Source organism: Trachurus trachurus, assembly GCF_905171665.1.
Source record: "Trachurus trachurus genome assembly, chromosome: 22".
In the NCBI taxonomy this organism is placed as follows: Eukaryota; Metazoa; Chordata; class Actinopteri; order Carangiformes; family Carangidae; genus Trachurus; species Trachurus trachurus.
The window spans coordinates 15,363,741-15,378,273 of NC_139907.1; the positions used below are offsets into that span (position 1 = coordinate 15,363,741).

Consider the following 14,533-nt stretch of genomic DNA (forward strand, 5'->3'; position numbering starts at 1 on the left):
ACCACCACCAATTAGATAGCGCCCATAATGCAACCTGAAAGATGCACTGAGCCTGGCAGCTTTATAAACATCCTCCCTGTCTACAACTAGCCCCTCACAGCCTGGTCTCTTCAGCTCGACTTTGTGTGTGTGGGTGTGGGTTTAAGTGTGTGCATCATGCGTGACTGTGTACGTGAGTTTGAGTGTTGAGAGTGATAGATCCTCCCTCGCAGGGATGCACTCCCATCCTGACAGTGAGTGTTATAGTCACTGCTCTCTCTCTTTCTCTCTGTGTGTGTGTGTGTGTGTGTGTGTGTGTGTGTGTGTGTGTGTGTGTGTGTGTGTGTGTGTGTGTGTGTGTGTGTGTGTGTGTGTGTGTGTGTGTGTGTCTCTCTCCTGACTACATTATCTTATCTGATTACTCTCTCAGCCAGGATGCGCAGACATACTGGAGACTGCAGTGTAATATAACATGCCTCTATATGACTTGTGGTTGCTACATGAGATATGCCACCACACACATCATACCACTGGTAACATCAGACCTGTCTGCCTGCCTCTGAGGCCTGACAGCTTCATTGTTATTAACCATACACAAGGTACCGAGGCACAGACAGCCGGGCATATCAATGCTGCAGCAAAACTCTGTAATTACGCCGTAAATCAAAGCAATCTCTGGCCGAGCTCCGACCAATTTATCTGCAGACCTAGATTTAATGTGCGCAGGGAGGCTGTCTTGCCCTGTGACTTGTGTACACCTTAGAACCGCATAAGGAACTAGCTCTGGCGTGTAAAAAAAAAAAAAAAAAAAAAAGCACACTGTACTGTACGTCCATGAATGATGCCTCCTCCTCATGCATTCGCCATCTTTTCAGCTGAAAGATAGCTTTCCCAGCTCTGGATCATAAAGTGGCAGTGAAACCGTAGCCTGCCATCAGTATACAGCACTGTTAAATAATCCACAGTGTTTTCAGTGGCCTGTGGGGACAAAGCAGGGGATGGTATAAACATTAGAGTCAGGAACAGCCCTCCAGTAAGCCTCTCTATGCCATGTGAACAGGTGTGATCTCTGCCTCTCTGCTTTCAAACCATTTTTAGAAGTAATAAGAGACATCAAGCTTTGGATTCTGCTACAGGCTGCAACCACACATTCTCCTTGAAGTGTATCCAAATGATGGTCTTCTTAAAGCTGTATAATAACAGCTTGTGAAAATCGTCCGAAAAATGCTGTTTGAATTTTAAATAAAACTGAACAGCTTTGAGTCTTGTTGTGCGTGTAGCTGACACAGTTGCATACTGTGGTAAGGCATGGTGCTTTATTGCATCAGATGTACTGTAAAGAAGAGGAGTTAACTTTAAATGGGCCACCATGTTGCACCGATCCATCATTCTCGGAGCTGTCTGACTAGTTTGAGGTCAGGGGAAAGGATCAGTCGTTTAGGGGGGGCAGAAAATCGAGGTCAGAGGGAAAGAGGAAAAGAGAGTGTGGGAGGATAGGAGTGAAAGTGATAGAAAGACACGTACCTAGCACTCATACACACACACAAAGTGGTGGGGTGGTCTTCATTGTAGATGCTGGATACACTTCCTTTTGGCTCAGTGGGTTTGTTTAGGTGCAACTGTTTTAAACCTCACTGATTTGGTAATAATGAGATGAAATGGTTTCAGGCTTTGATGGAGTAAACTGAAAATCAGTTCCAAGGTTTCTGGCGCCATATTTACAGAAAACAGCCTCGACGTGGATTTAGCCGCAAGCACAAAATCTACACACAATAACATTTTGCAACATTTGGCTTGTAATTCAAACTACTCTTTCCTGTTTTCAGCCCTCATTGGCAGCCGACCATAAAATACTGTAGTGACAGACATCTGCAGAGCGAAGAACAACATATTCTTTTGTGCAACATAAATTCATTTTAAAATTCTGTTTTATTCACCAGCACTTGCTACTCACCTCTCTTCGTCTCCGTCTCTCTACTACTACTCTCTCTCTCCCGCCGATGCTGCCAAAGCAAGCAGTAAATCTATTGCTTTTTGGCTGCTTCTCCCTGTTGATACTTTCATGAGGTCTTGTACAACAAGTAAGGGAAGAAAGAAAGATGAGACTGAGTTGAAAGAGACAGAAACAACTAGAGAGTGAAGAAAAACATGTGACGAGAGAGAGGGACAGAGAATAGTGTTTTTTGGCAAATATTATGGTGTCAGATTCTCCTGGAAAGCAGCGTGGGTGTCTCTGGGCTGACACGGCTATAAGAGAAAGTCAATGGACCAGTGATTTTTCAAATTAAAACGTTGCACTGCACATATTAATCACACTAAGATAGAAGACTATCACACCCTAAGGGTGTTTCAGTTTCTTGCCCATTGGCAAGTATCCATTAACCACCTCAGAGTAGGAGTGTTGGCCTAGAATTAGTTTTGCTTACATATTAAAAGCAGTTAGATGGTCAGTGGTCTCGATTACTACTATTTTTCATCTTACTGGTTTTAATCTCCACTGGTCTCTGTCAGAATGGCTGATGAAGGCATTTCCTCCCCTGTTATGAATGTGTGCCTGTGTTACTGTAGGTGTGTCTGTGTGTGACAGTGGAGGCCGGGCAGGGGTAGGTGCATCCATCTGCAAGATAGAGCTAACCTTGTAATAGTACCTCTGCCTTTTGTTGTTAGACTTCCTCCAGGGTAACTGAGAGGTCAGTCTTTGTCAGGTGGTTTTGAGATTTACCAGTTACATTGGCCTGTAACTCTTCTGTGAAAGATGACTCAGTTGCTTTTTGAACTAACACACCGTTCCTTGAACCTCTGTGCTACTGCTCCAACACAACGTGCTCATTTGCTCTGCAAGTTAACTTTAAAACTATCACAACTGTTGCCACACTTAGATGTTACACACAAACAAAATTATAGATCAAACAAAGTAACTTTCTCGTTAAAGAGCAAAACCAAGAAAGCAATAATTACAGTACAAGTGCCCCTAAGACACTAGAATTTGGAAAAGAAGTCCCAGCTCTCCTGCCGAAATATTTTACTCCATATGCTGTGTGTATATGCAGCAAAATAAGCTGGAAAAATGCACAGTTAAATGCAAATCCATAAGATTTTTGTCTTCGGGCTAGATTAAGATCTACACTATTTTAAATTAGCTGACTCCTCCGCAGATCCCCCGAAAACATTCAGAGGGTGATTTTTTTTTCTCTTTTAAAGACAACAACAAGTCATTAAAATGAAAGATCACTTTAAATTCACTGTTTATTCTTCTCCATTGCTTTCCTTTGAGAGCGCTTTAAATTAGGTGGAGAAGTGAATACCTTCAGGGCCGCTACCGTGCGTGTATTTGTGCGAGTCTGTGTGTGTTTATAACACCGTCTATCTGTCACTCTTTCAAATTAATGTTAACGATGCACAAGTCAAAACTCTTGCACAACTAGTACATTTTTATCAAGTGTGTACTGTTGTCACTATGTATTTCCATTACTGCTAATCGCTATATATAGTATATACAACCAGCTTAAATTTATTAATACAATACTTTTACTTCATACACAAACTTTATAAATAATGCAAAAAATGTTGTATTGCGAGTACAATGTGCAGTTCTGTCATTTCATTTATTTATATAAACGTGTTAGTATCGGTTAAAATAGTGTCTATATACATTTGTTATTATAAATGTATAATACAATGTTATTATATGTTTGTTGTTGTGTTTTGCTTCGGTTTGTTTTTGGTGTGCATAATGTGATTTTTCACAACTGAAACTCTGCTGCTTCGCAACTCCTTTACGGAGAAAGGAAACTGATGGTACTGGATATATACATAAAAAATAAAGCTTCAAAAATGTGAATGTTATTTGCATAAGTGACAGATTCTTCCTCCATACAATATATGGAACAACACAACTTACGGTTAGACTGTAGGCCACCTACCCCAGTCAGATAATAAGAAGTCTACTCTAACTCATACATGATGCTGCATCCAATGGGCAGGATTAATCATCTCTCCCTGCTATACAGCTATAGTGGGCTGCTCCATCTTGGCCCGGAGGAGACATCAAACGTACTCTCCCTGCCCGCCTGCCTACTGTTTCCCCTGGAGAGACAGAGATGGGTTAGAGAGTGGAGACTGGCCTCTGGTAGTGCAACTCTCTGTGGAGTCCATATTGATTACACCTGCCACCGGCGGCTAGCTGGAGCTGTGTACTCTGACAGCTGGCAGCACAGGGCGAGATGGATAACTGCTCCAGCCAGGCTCTAGCCAGCTACATCATCACTTGGCTCTGTAGAGGGTGTTTGGAAGGCAAGATGTTTTTTCTTTTTTCTTCTCCTTTTTCCTTTTTTTGTGTCACTGGTACAGTTTTAGTTTACTTCATTATGGTGTGGCTTACCTGTGTGGAAACTCAAAGAGCTGACTTCATCTCCTATGTTTTTCGTGACTGCAAATTAAGATGTAAGAAACACGAAACACTTAAAAGGATCAGGTGGTTCAATAGTGCCTATTCTCCATATCGTATTCTACACATGATTGACCACGGGCTTGATTATTAAAGTTTTCTTATCTGCGATGGCCAGTGTTGGAACTGCTTCAAAGTGAGTAAGACTGGAAAACATTTCTACTCTTATATCAGCCCCTGAGGACTGCTCACAAAACTCTGTTTAAAAGGTAGCAGCAGTGACTTGTGGGAAGAGCTGGGACGTAAAGCCAGTGTGAATCCTTTTCCCCTCTGAGCCTGCAGTCCCTCCTGTAGGCTGCTGGGTATATGGTGTTGATTATGGAGATGAGTGGCTATAAACTCAATATTTTCCAAGGTGCAGTGAGAAGACTGTTAAGTAGTCAAATGCCTCAGCTCTCACACAGGAGAGCCATAGAGTGAGCAAGCTAAATGGGTGTAGAGGGATTCCAGTGGCTTAGTCAGGATAAGGAACAAGGATCTAGCGGTATGTTTCTCTCATTTGTGTCTCCGGCTATCTGTCTTTCTCCCCCTTTCTCTCCCACTCTATCACTATCTGTTTTCACACCCCAAAGGTCTTATTTGCAATCATTCACTCCTCACATGAGTCCTGTGACGACGGCGGTGGAGAACAGAAATTGAAACGCAAGCCTCGCCAAATCCCTGGTCATCTGGTTTCAGAAAATGCACTCATGAATTTACAATACGCACTCAACTTGAGCAAGCGTTTGGTACACTGAATTAACAGCGCTATAATTAAAAAGTAATTTGATATATGCTCGTATGTGGTGCACTTTTACAGAGTTGTCCCAGTGAAGTTGAGCAAACATTTGCTCTGCTTAATGATTTATATTCCTCTGTATTATTCTCACTTTCTTTGTCAGGCTGTGCATTGTAATTTCTTCTTTCCCTGCAAGTGCAGCTTCCCCCAGCAGCCATGCATCTGTCTTTGGTAGTGTTCATCAAAGACCAGTGGCTCCCCTGACACCATTACAAGAATCCAGGATCAAGTTGCTCTACTTTTATTTATGTGTAGTGCAGGGTGTTTAAATATCTTCTTGCGATCTGAGAGCTTAGTCTGTTTTGACCCAGCCATTATTTCTGTGGTAGGGACCACGAAAAACCAGACCTCAGCGTCTCATGAGAGATCAAATCAAAGAGAAAGACCAGCGATAGAGAGAGAGAGACACAGAGAGAGAGAGAGAGAGAGAGAGAGAGAGAGAGAGAGAGAGAGAGGCAGTCAGTTTAGGTATTTTGAGAGTCAGTCAGCCACTTGCCTGTCAAGCAGCTTCTCGGCTGTCTGCTGATGCCTGATGAAGTAGGAGACATGCCTAAGCATTAATGGAACTGAAACAAAAATAAACCATTTTCAAGTATAAAAAGAGATGCACACACACAGCTGCGTAGAACTTGGCAGCGTTGCCTTTGATTTATTCCTCCAGGGGAAGAAGGACGGTATTTGTATGTTTGGGTGGGGGGTGGGGGGGGCACACAAGGAACATTCCAAGTTCGCCACAGGAAATCAATTTATTTGAGAGGGCAGCCCGGCTAAAAATAGGGAAGCCCCAAACAATAGCGTTGGAATTAATTGCCCGGATTTTTGTGAGAAGGCAAGAAGACTCCAGAGAGCCAAAGTTTGTTCTCTGTCTTGTTTTTCATGTGTGTGTTATGGAAATATTGGTCTAGTCTAGTTGTCATGTTATTTTGTTTTTGGCATATTTCTGCTTGTCTGCAGCTGTCAAAACACAACTGAATCTCAATCATTTTCCTCCCTGATACGACGACTTACCACTTGTCAACACTACTGCCAGCTGCCTTATTTGACAGGATATGATGATTTATCACAAGTTCTCCACAGTAAACAGACAATAACTGTTTTGTCACACTCCACCGAGTTCTAACTGGGTTTTTCGGGAGTGTGTGAGGGAGTGCTGTAGGGGCCTTATGGGGGCTGATGTGTTGTTTTTAATGAGATCTCACAGCAGTGTTTAAATATTTAACCGTTCCTGGTGAAGCCTCCCCAACAGCCGCCAGGCAAAAACTGGTGAGGTTTCATGCAATCATCACAGATATACAGCACCTATCCCCTGAAAACATCAGAAAATAAGCACAACCCGAATATATAATGGCATTCTGAATAGACAGCCTGCTGTGCCTAATACCCACACTTACCGACAGAGATGCTGTCTTTTCCCCCGCAAATAAGTATTCAGAAACCATGACAAAGAGTGAGCATGATGATGAAAAGCTTCTGAATTATACATCTGCTTTTTGATGGGATATTTTCAAAACTTTATTTTTTTTTCTCCAAACATGACGACAAAGTAATCCTTTCCGTCTATGCCTCGCTTTTGCCTTTTCCACCTCATTTTGAGCTTTGCTATATGTGTTTGAGAAACATTTCACCACTGATCAGTTCAACTCCTACACCCTTCATGTTTTTACATCCTACCACCCGTCATTCACAGAGAATGGCGCTGGGGTGTCTGCCACCACCTGCTGTGTTCAGAGGCGAAAAGGTAGTGGTGTGTCTGTGTCGTGTGTGCTTATATGTGCAACTATGGAAGTGTACAGTGTGTGTGTGTGTGTTACAGGAGACTGGGCTGCCAAAATCTAGGTGACAGAAGGCTAAGAATTTATAATACTGAATATAATCGAGGGGATAACACGGACTCAGTGATATGATTTGATTATTTAGGTTAACGAAGCAGGCTATTTTAATCTTTGATTTTAAATACCCCTGTTGTAGTTTGGAATTTACCGACTGTCTGTTTTAATCAGATTTTTCTAATCCAATCTCATGTGATGTCTTTAACACACCAAACTGGCTACACACCATGTTTGGTTGTGTGTGCATGTGTGTGTGTTTGAGAGAGAGAGGGAGGGAGAGAGAGAGAGAGAGTATTTGGGAAATGCACTGTACCTGCCAGCTGGAGGAATCTGGAGGGACTTGAGCCCACAGATGACAACATCCACAGCATCTCCCCTCACTCTCGCCCCCCCTTCCTCCTCTCGTCTCTTTTATCCCCCCTCCCCCAATTTGCAGACAGCCCATCCCTGCCTGTCTGCTCGGCTTCACCCAAAATCCACCATCGTATCCAGCCCCTGCTCCGAGGCCCCACTGATTGAAAGGAGCATTATTAGCTCCTGCTAACCTGCCCATTCACGGTGTGTAAAAATGCTGTTTATTTGACAAGGGATGTATATAGACATTGCTGTTGGGTCTTTAGAGTTTGGCAGACACTTGGTGCCAAATCATATGCATGACTCCTCTTGCCATGCTGCTTCATGTGGCTGCCAAGCGAGGTCCACCGGGGTCTTTGCCAGGGGGACCCAGACTACTGTTCAGACCCCTCCACCCACCCAGCTAACACTAACGCATGCACACGCGCACATACATAAAAACACCTTGCAACTCCACGATGCCCTCTCTCCCTCCCCCAACCTGTACCAGCCTCATGCCCTCCCGCTCCCCTCCCACCCCTACCCCCTCAGTCTCCATACCACACTCATTATTAATGATCTGAGGGACAGCTTTCATTTGATCTATTACTTAGGATGGGACGGCGGCTGCTGTGCTGCTGCATCCCTGCTGGATCTTTAATTATTTCATGGAGGGCTTTCCTCCTCTCTGCTGCTCCTTCTCTGTTGTGCAGATGAAATATTGAAGTTGAGGAGTGTAGTGCAAAGTGGCCCCATACAGGGTGAGGTGCATGTGTATACGTGCGTGTGTGCGTGCTCGAATGTGTACAGTATATTTTTGTGTATGGACATGTGTGTGTGTTCAGCTGAGGCCCCTCCTGCACTTCTAAGGCAGATCTTAGTTTTTCCCTAAATGTGGCTCGGACTTTTATCTTGAAACTTCAGTAGTGAGGTCACAGATTGGAAGCAGATTGCATTAGTTATTAACTTTTTTTTCCTCAAACCGCAGTTCAGCTTTGAAACAGAGACATTCAGTGTGTGAATGTGTGAGTTGTTGTTATTGTTAAGACCTCTGAGTGTATTCTGGCCATCTGACAAGAACAACCGAAAAAAAAATCCCTAATGTCTGAAAAAGGAAAAACACCATTAACAAACGCAAAGAGAATTATTTCAACGCATGTGTAATGTACTGTGATTATGGGCCATTAATGTCATATTACAGCCATGTTGAGGGGCAGTAATAGCATGAAATCACCACTCACTTTTTGTTGCCAAGAATAACAAAGCACAACAACATCTGACACGGAAATATGGCTGACACCACAGGCACACACAACTTTGCATTCAGGTATGATGTATGGCCCGATGCCTAATTGCTTTGCACTCCTACTTCATAAATTTTGGACTCTCTTGAGACAGAGGCTACTGTGGTAATAGCAATCAAAATTCCTCACAGGGCTGCACTTAATTCATTTTGTGTCATACAGTACATCCAGAGTGTCACTGTGCAGCTGAGGACTTATGAATCCAGTAAAGTGTCCTCAGATACTTACCTCATTGAGGAATCCATACTCCATAAACATAATGACACCTTATTCTAGTTTATGTGATTACATGTGATGGTAAGATTTGCATCCACAGCACCTCTCCACTCAGTAAAAACATTGAATTGCTGTAATTGGTAGTAGGAGTAATCCATGCGCTTATGTGGGGGAGCATTGGAATGACATTGATATACAGCGCTCCATTAATTGCCATATGAATAGGGTCTGCAGTGGTTGGCGCTCTGCTGATGCATCACAGTAAAAGAGATGGGTCACTCTGTCTTCTCCAGCCCGCAGCTTTGCCAAGCTCATAATTACTAAAACCCCCAATTAATCTTCCCATCACATAGGCCAAATATACACTTCCTCCCTATATAAATGAGTTACAGTATATGCTCATAGTAAATGTGCGTGCTTATGTGTGTATGTGTGTGTTTACATAAGTAGGTATGCATGTGTACATTTAGGTGTGCCCATGAGAACATCAAGTATAAACACCATTATGTGCTCATGTACTCCACACAACTCCACTGTGAGTCACACAGACTACAGTGGTTATGGTTATTGGTTATCATGGAAAAAAGAAAGTTTACAGCCACTTACATATGAAAGGTAAAGCACAGACATTCTGGTTCATAAAGTGTAAATAACCAACTTATGTTGGAAAGAACTTGAGTAAGAAAGACCACATTCACCTGTTTAGTGTTATTTATTTCCTTTAATCCTGAACAGATTTTTAAAAAATTAAATTAAAATGTTACATCTGAACACAAACCCTATAAATATATAGTTTCTTTTAATGTTTTTATTTTGTGGATTTACTGTTACTTTATATTTTTTCCTGTCTGCGAACTAACAAAATGAAAACAGTGTGAGTGGATGCTCGTATTAATATTTCCTCAGTGTCAGTCCAAGTACAAGTGGCTGTTAATAAGTGCGGCTACTCTGTGTGATTTCTGAGAGGTCACAACGGCAGTTAAAATGCACACTTCTTCTTCACAATACTTTTGTTTGAGTGTGAGTTTGTGTATATTTGTGTGTGCATCCATGTGTGTGTGTGTGTTTCTCCATGAATATGTATTTCTGATTGTAGCATGGAGTTCTGGCCCCTGGCCATTCAACCTTTACTTATTCTGAATAGCATCTCCTCTCCACACTCCAATCTGGCAACCATTGCTCCCACTTCTACATTCACAACACCTTACTGGCACCCAGTGGTGGAAGGCGGTACTGCATCCACTTGATGCTCTGGCCGACAGCAGGGGAGATGGAGAACTGTTTACAAGTGGCATTTGCCCCTAATTAAAAGCAGCACTTGTTGAAGCACTTGGTCTGCAGAAGGACTAGCATCCACAGTGACGCAAGCTGGCCCACTGATCCTCCTGTAAGCCTCCTCCACTCTGCAGACACACATACACACACAAACACACTGGTCAACAAATGGGAATACACAAAAACATATAATCAGAATGAATGGCACTTTACACTACACTGTATAATCAGTTTTTAGGATAGGTTAGAGTATTTATGCCAGATCACAGTCTTGGTGAAAAGTGGGAACAGTGATGAAAAAGCACCACAACTGAGAAATATAGTATGAGAAACAACACAGATGGCTCCGAGTGCAGCTATTATCTAAGACAAATGAACAATACTCTGTGTGATAGTGATTGACCAAGTCTGTGGAATCTCTCACTGTCTCAGCCGCAGACAGTCAACTCCCTCCTTTTTCTAATTTCTGCTGGCCCAACATCTGGTTGTCCCATGTGGAAAGGCCATTATATCGGGATAGAGGATGAATGAAAGTAGCCATCGACCTGTCTGTGTAGTGACTAACTGGGCCGGCAGTGCCTTCGAGTTTTGGCCAGCTTAATGGAGCACAACAGCTCAGCAACTAATCACCTGTTCTTTCTCATCAGCTGCTTCCCCCATGAGACAGTAATTGATTGTTAAGTGTTTGATGGATCAGACTAAGACTGAGCTGACCTGACTCAGTGAAATGTGCAGTACAGTCTGTACCCCATCTGTGGTTTCATGTTTTCACACAGAGAAAACTTTTTTTTTCATCACAGACTGTGAAACACTTGTTCACACAAGTCACACAGATATGCATGTCTGCAGTGTTTTTATGTACTGTAGCACGGTGGGTACAGTAGTGTTGCCATTACTGAAACTACATTAACAAAACTATGGTACATTAATTACAGTAATTTTGGCTTTTAGTTTGTTTTTGATTTTTTTTTTTTTTTTAATCATTTCCAGTCAAGCTTTTTCCTAAAACAGGTGGAAAAGTTTTACTTGCTACTAGTGAAACACAACGGATAACTCAAATATTTGCATTGAATACAATTCAAACTGAACTGACAGATTTTTTTCTCTTGCATTAGGAAAACTAATGACAGTATTAGTACAAATGGAATGAGACTATTAATGGATTAGTCAAAGGCCAGAATATGATTTTCATTTGAAGCAATAAATTGTTCAAGAGGAAAAGAAAAATGTCTTCTTAATTTTTAACCTCAGTATGTGTTGCTACACTTTGTTTTGATGTTTGTGTGTACATGTTATATTGTGTTTTAGACAGTTAGAACCACATGTGAAAGATTGTTAACTTGTTGGTTGGCTGCCATACATACAATCCTACATACATACAGTCCAACTATCTTACCTGAGTCTGAAAAGCCGGTTGTGGTCCAACTCTTGTTCCTCCTCTGTCTTTCCTTGACCTCTGTCCCTCAGCCTCCTTTTTCTCTCCTCAGGGTCAAGGGTGAGTAGGACCACCAGGCTTGGCTGGAACAGGTCACTGGGCCATTGGTACACCTCCGAACCTTCAGCTGGGAGGTTGGACAATGGGCCGCTCACTGCTGTGGCGATGGCATAGGCTGCTGTGCTGTGCCAGAATCTGGGGACAGATAATGGATGGTGGATTGAAGGCGGAATGATGGATGGATCTTTATTCAGGTGACTAGCCTCATTGGTGGACTAGGAAATGTTAAATACTGAGTTGTAGGTGTAGATCCCCGTGGAGGTTCTTCTGTTGTCCCCTCTATCCTCCTCAACTTCTTTCAGGAGAAGAAAAAAAGGTCACAAAACTTCCCTCTACCGGCGACATCTTAGCTGCCTTTACCTGTCAACGATGACAGGTGTCTTCATGCCCTGCTGGCCTATTTGTTCTGCTGTGATGTAGTTCCCCAGAGCGTAGAAAGCCCTACGGATGAGGGGTGGCTCCTTATCAAAGCGGGCCCTCCAGGGGGACAGGCACTGGGGAGGGGACCGCAGTAGAGCGGCCCCTAGAGCATCCCTCAGAGACTCCGTCAAAGTGGTCTTACCTGTGGTGTGAAGAAGACGTGGGAGAAAGAGTCACCTCACAAACAAAAAGAAACACAAAGACAGGGTATAGTTTCAAAGCATTGAATATGGAACAAAACAAATCTATTATTAATGTTTTATGGGACTGATGTGAGTCTTGAAATGTTGACCTGAAACCCCTACCCTACCAATATGGTTTCCACAAGGTTGGTAAAGCATATTACATGAGCAAGCTATTAAATAAACCATCCTCACAGTGATGTAACTTTTCTGAGGTCAGGATACATGATATTCCATTATGCGAGAGCTCTCTGGCAGATAATGGCTTTAGCAGACAACAACCTGCAATCACTTTAGCGAGACGTCTATACATCAAAACTGATCACATATTTATTTATGAGGTAATGACATTAACCTGTGGCATCCAGGCCTTCTATGACAATTACAGGGAAGTCTGGTTTACTTCTGGCCTCCGCTCCGCTGGGCAGCAGCTCCAGTACAGACTTGGCCTCTGGGATGATGTCACCACACTGCAGAACAGATAAAAATCAGTTTGCTGCAGTGAGAGGAGGCAGTAGGGAGTCAAAGACTGTGATGCACATGAACACACACGACACATACACTTCTGTGGGCCACCTGGCACGAATAGATTAATGGCAGAATATAGGGCCTTGGGGGCCTCTTTGGTGTTACACTTGCCTCTGCCACATGATGGCGCCAGTTGACACGTTTAGTAAATGCAGCTCCACTCATATACACTTGCTTGTTCATCATGTTACTATAACAGCTCAGTGGACTAAGTATGAGTGTGACAACCTTTTTGAGGACCTCAGAGGCTTCTTCAAGACTGTAGAAGACATCGGAGTTGATGATGTTGAGAACAGATGGGTGGTATTCCGGCGCCTCTGAGGGAATCACATAGTAATCCTTTGACATTTCCATCACCTGGCTCTCTGCAGGTGTCCACAGACGCTGAGTCCACAGTTGACCATCTTCACCTTTCAAGTATGAGCACACAAGCACCGGGTCACGCTGTATTAAATCTTGTAGAAGTAACTCAATCGGGGTAGAACTGCGAGAGCGATCTTGGAGGAAATATCCCCTGATCAGAGAACCCTTGACGTCTGGCAGGAAGGAGGACATGGGGGACAAATCACACTCTGGGGACAAGTGTCTCAGCAACTTGTCCTTCAGCTCCCCGTAGAATTTGGCCCTTCTGATTCTGTCGCTGCTGCAGACCAGCAGAGAGTAGCACCGGTCATACTGCTGTGCTTTTAATTTGAAAAGCCGCGGTACCTCTTCTCCTCGGTGCTTCTCCTGTATTTCAAAGTAGTGAGCGGATCCGTCCAGCTCCACTGAGAAGACACGAGAGGACCAGTGCGGAAGAAGAGCCGCCGTGCGCCGCGCCATCCTGGACACCATGTAAACAACCAGCTGCACTTACTGGTCACTCTCCAGTGCTGCTTGTTGGCGGCGTTACGTAATAGCGTGACGAAGCTGCGGGGAAAACGAAAGTAACCGGGGCCAAACAAGAGAAACGAAACTTACCCTGGAAACTTTTACTGAGAAACGTTTTCCCTTAAGTCATGTTTACAGAAAGATGAACTTAAAAGACACTGAGAGGTAGATAGTTATTTTTGGCTGTGTCATACAGTAGCTGTCAGGAGCCACGAAACATAAACTGTGTGAGATAAAACAAAAATAGCCTACACAAAAGACACAAAATGAAATAGACTAAGATTACAATGAGTGAATGAATGAATTTTATCTCGAACACGATGTCTAAAATCAAAAATAATAATACAATTTATAGGCTACTATAGCCTATATCATCAAATTATGCACAAGTTCGAAAAACGAGTAGGAAGATGTGATGTAAAATGTATAATAAGGAAACAGATGAACTGAAGATGCCCTGCCAAAAAAAGTGAAAATTATTCAATTAAATTAGAATAATAATAGTAGCCTAATAATGATACATAAACATTATATAAATAATGTAATCAAATGAAAATCAAAATTCGTTTGCAGGGATCTGAAAACTGCTGAAAGTAATTAATATCCCTTTACCCTCACACTTCCCCTGACATGCCAGATTGTTATTGCAGTTACATAACTAAAGGTGTACTTTTAAGTTTTGTGATTACAATCTTCCTCCAATAGTGGCCCTGCCACATTTTATTCATTTACTGCTGCCAGTGCTCTGCAAGTCCAGCACCAAACGCTTATAGTTTCGTTTCCGACGTTTGTAAACAGAAACAGCTGAGACGCTCAGCTGATTCACCTTCCCCTCTTCGCCACTGCAGGCGCGCCCTGCAGCTCTCTACTGTATTTA

General features: G+C 42.9%; 1 protein-coding gene across 1 annotated transcript; it reads right to left on the reverse strand.

The window, feature by feature from the left end:
* Positions 1 to 9,598: 9,598 nt before the first annotated feature.
* On the reverse strand, positions 9,599 to 13,637 carry cmpk2 (cytidine monophosphate (UMP-CMP) kinase 2, mitochondrial). Its single transcript, XM_083997764.1, has 5 exons — positions 13,015 to 13,637; positions 12,614 to 12,728; positions 12,017 to 12,218; positions 11,558 to 11,791; positions 9,599 to 10,289 (listed from the first exon to the last, which is right to left on the reverse strand). Exons 1-5 carry the CDS (start codon positions 13,618 to 13,620, stop codon positions 10,169 to 10,171), a joined length of 1,278 nt encoding a protein of 425 aa, XP_083853890.1. The 5' UTR covers positions 13,621 to 13,637; the 3' UTR covers positions 9,599 to 10,168.
* Between the last annotated feature and the right edge of the window lie 896 nt (positions 13,638 to 14,533).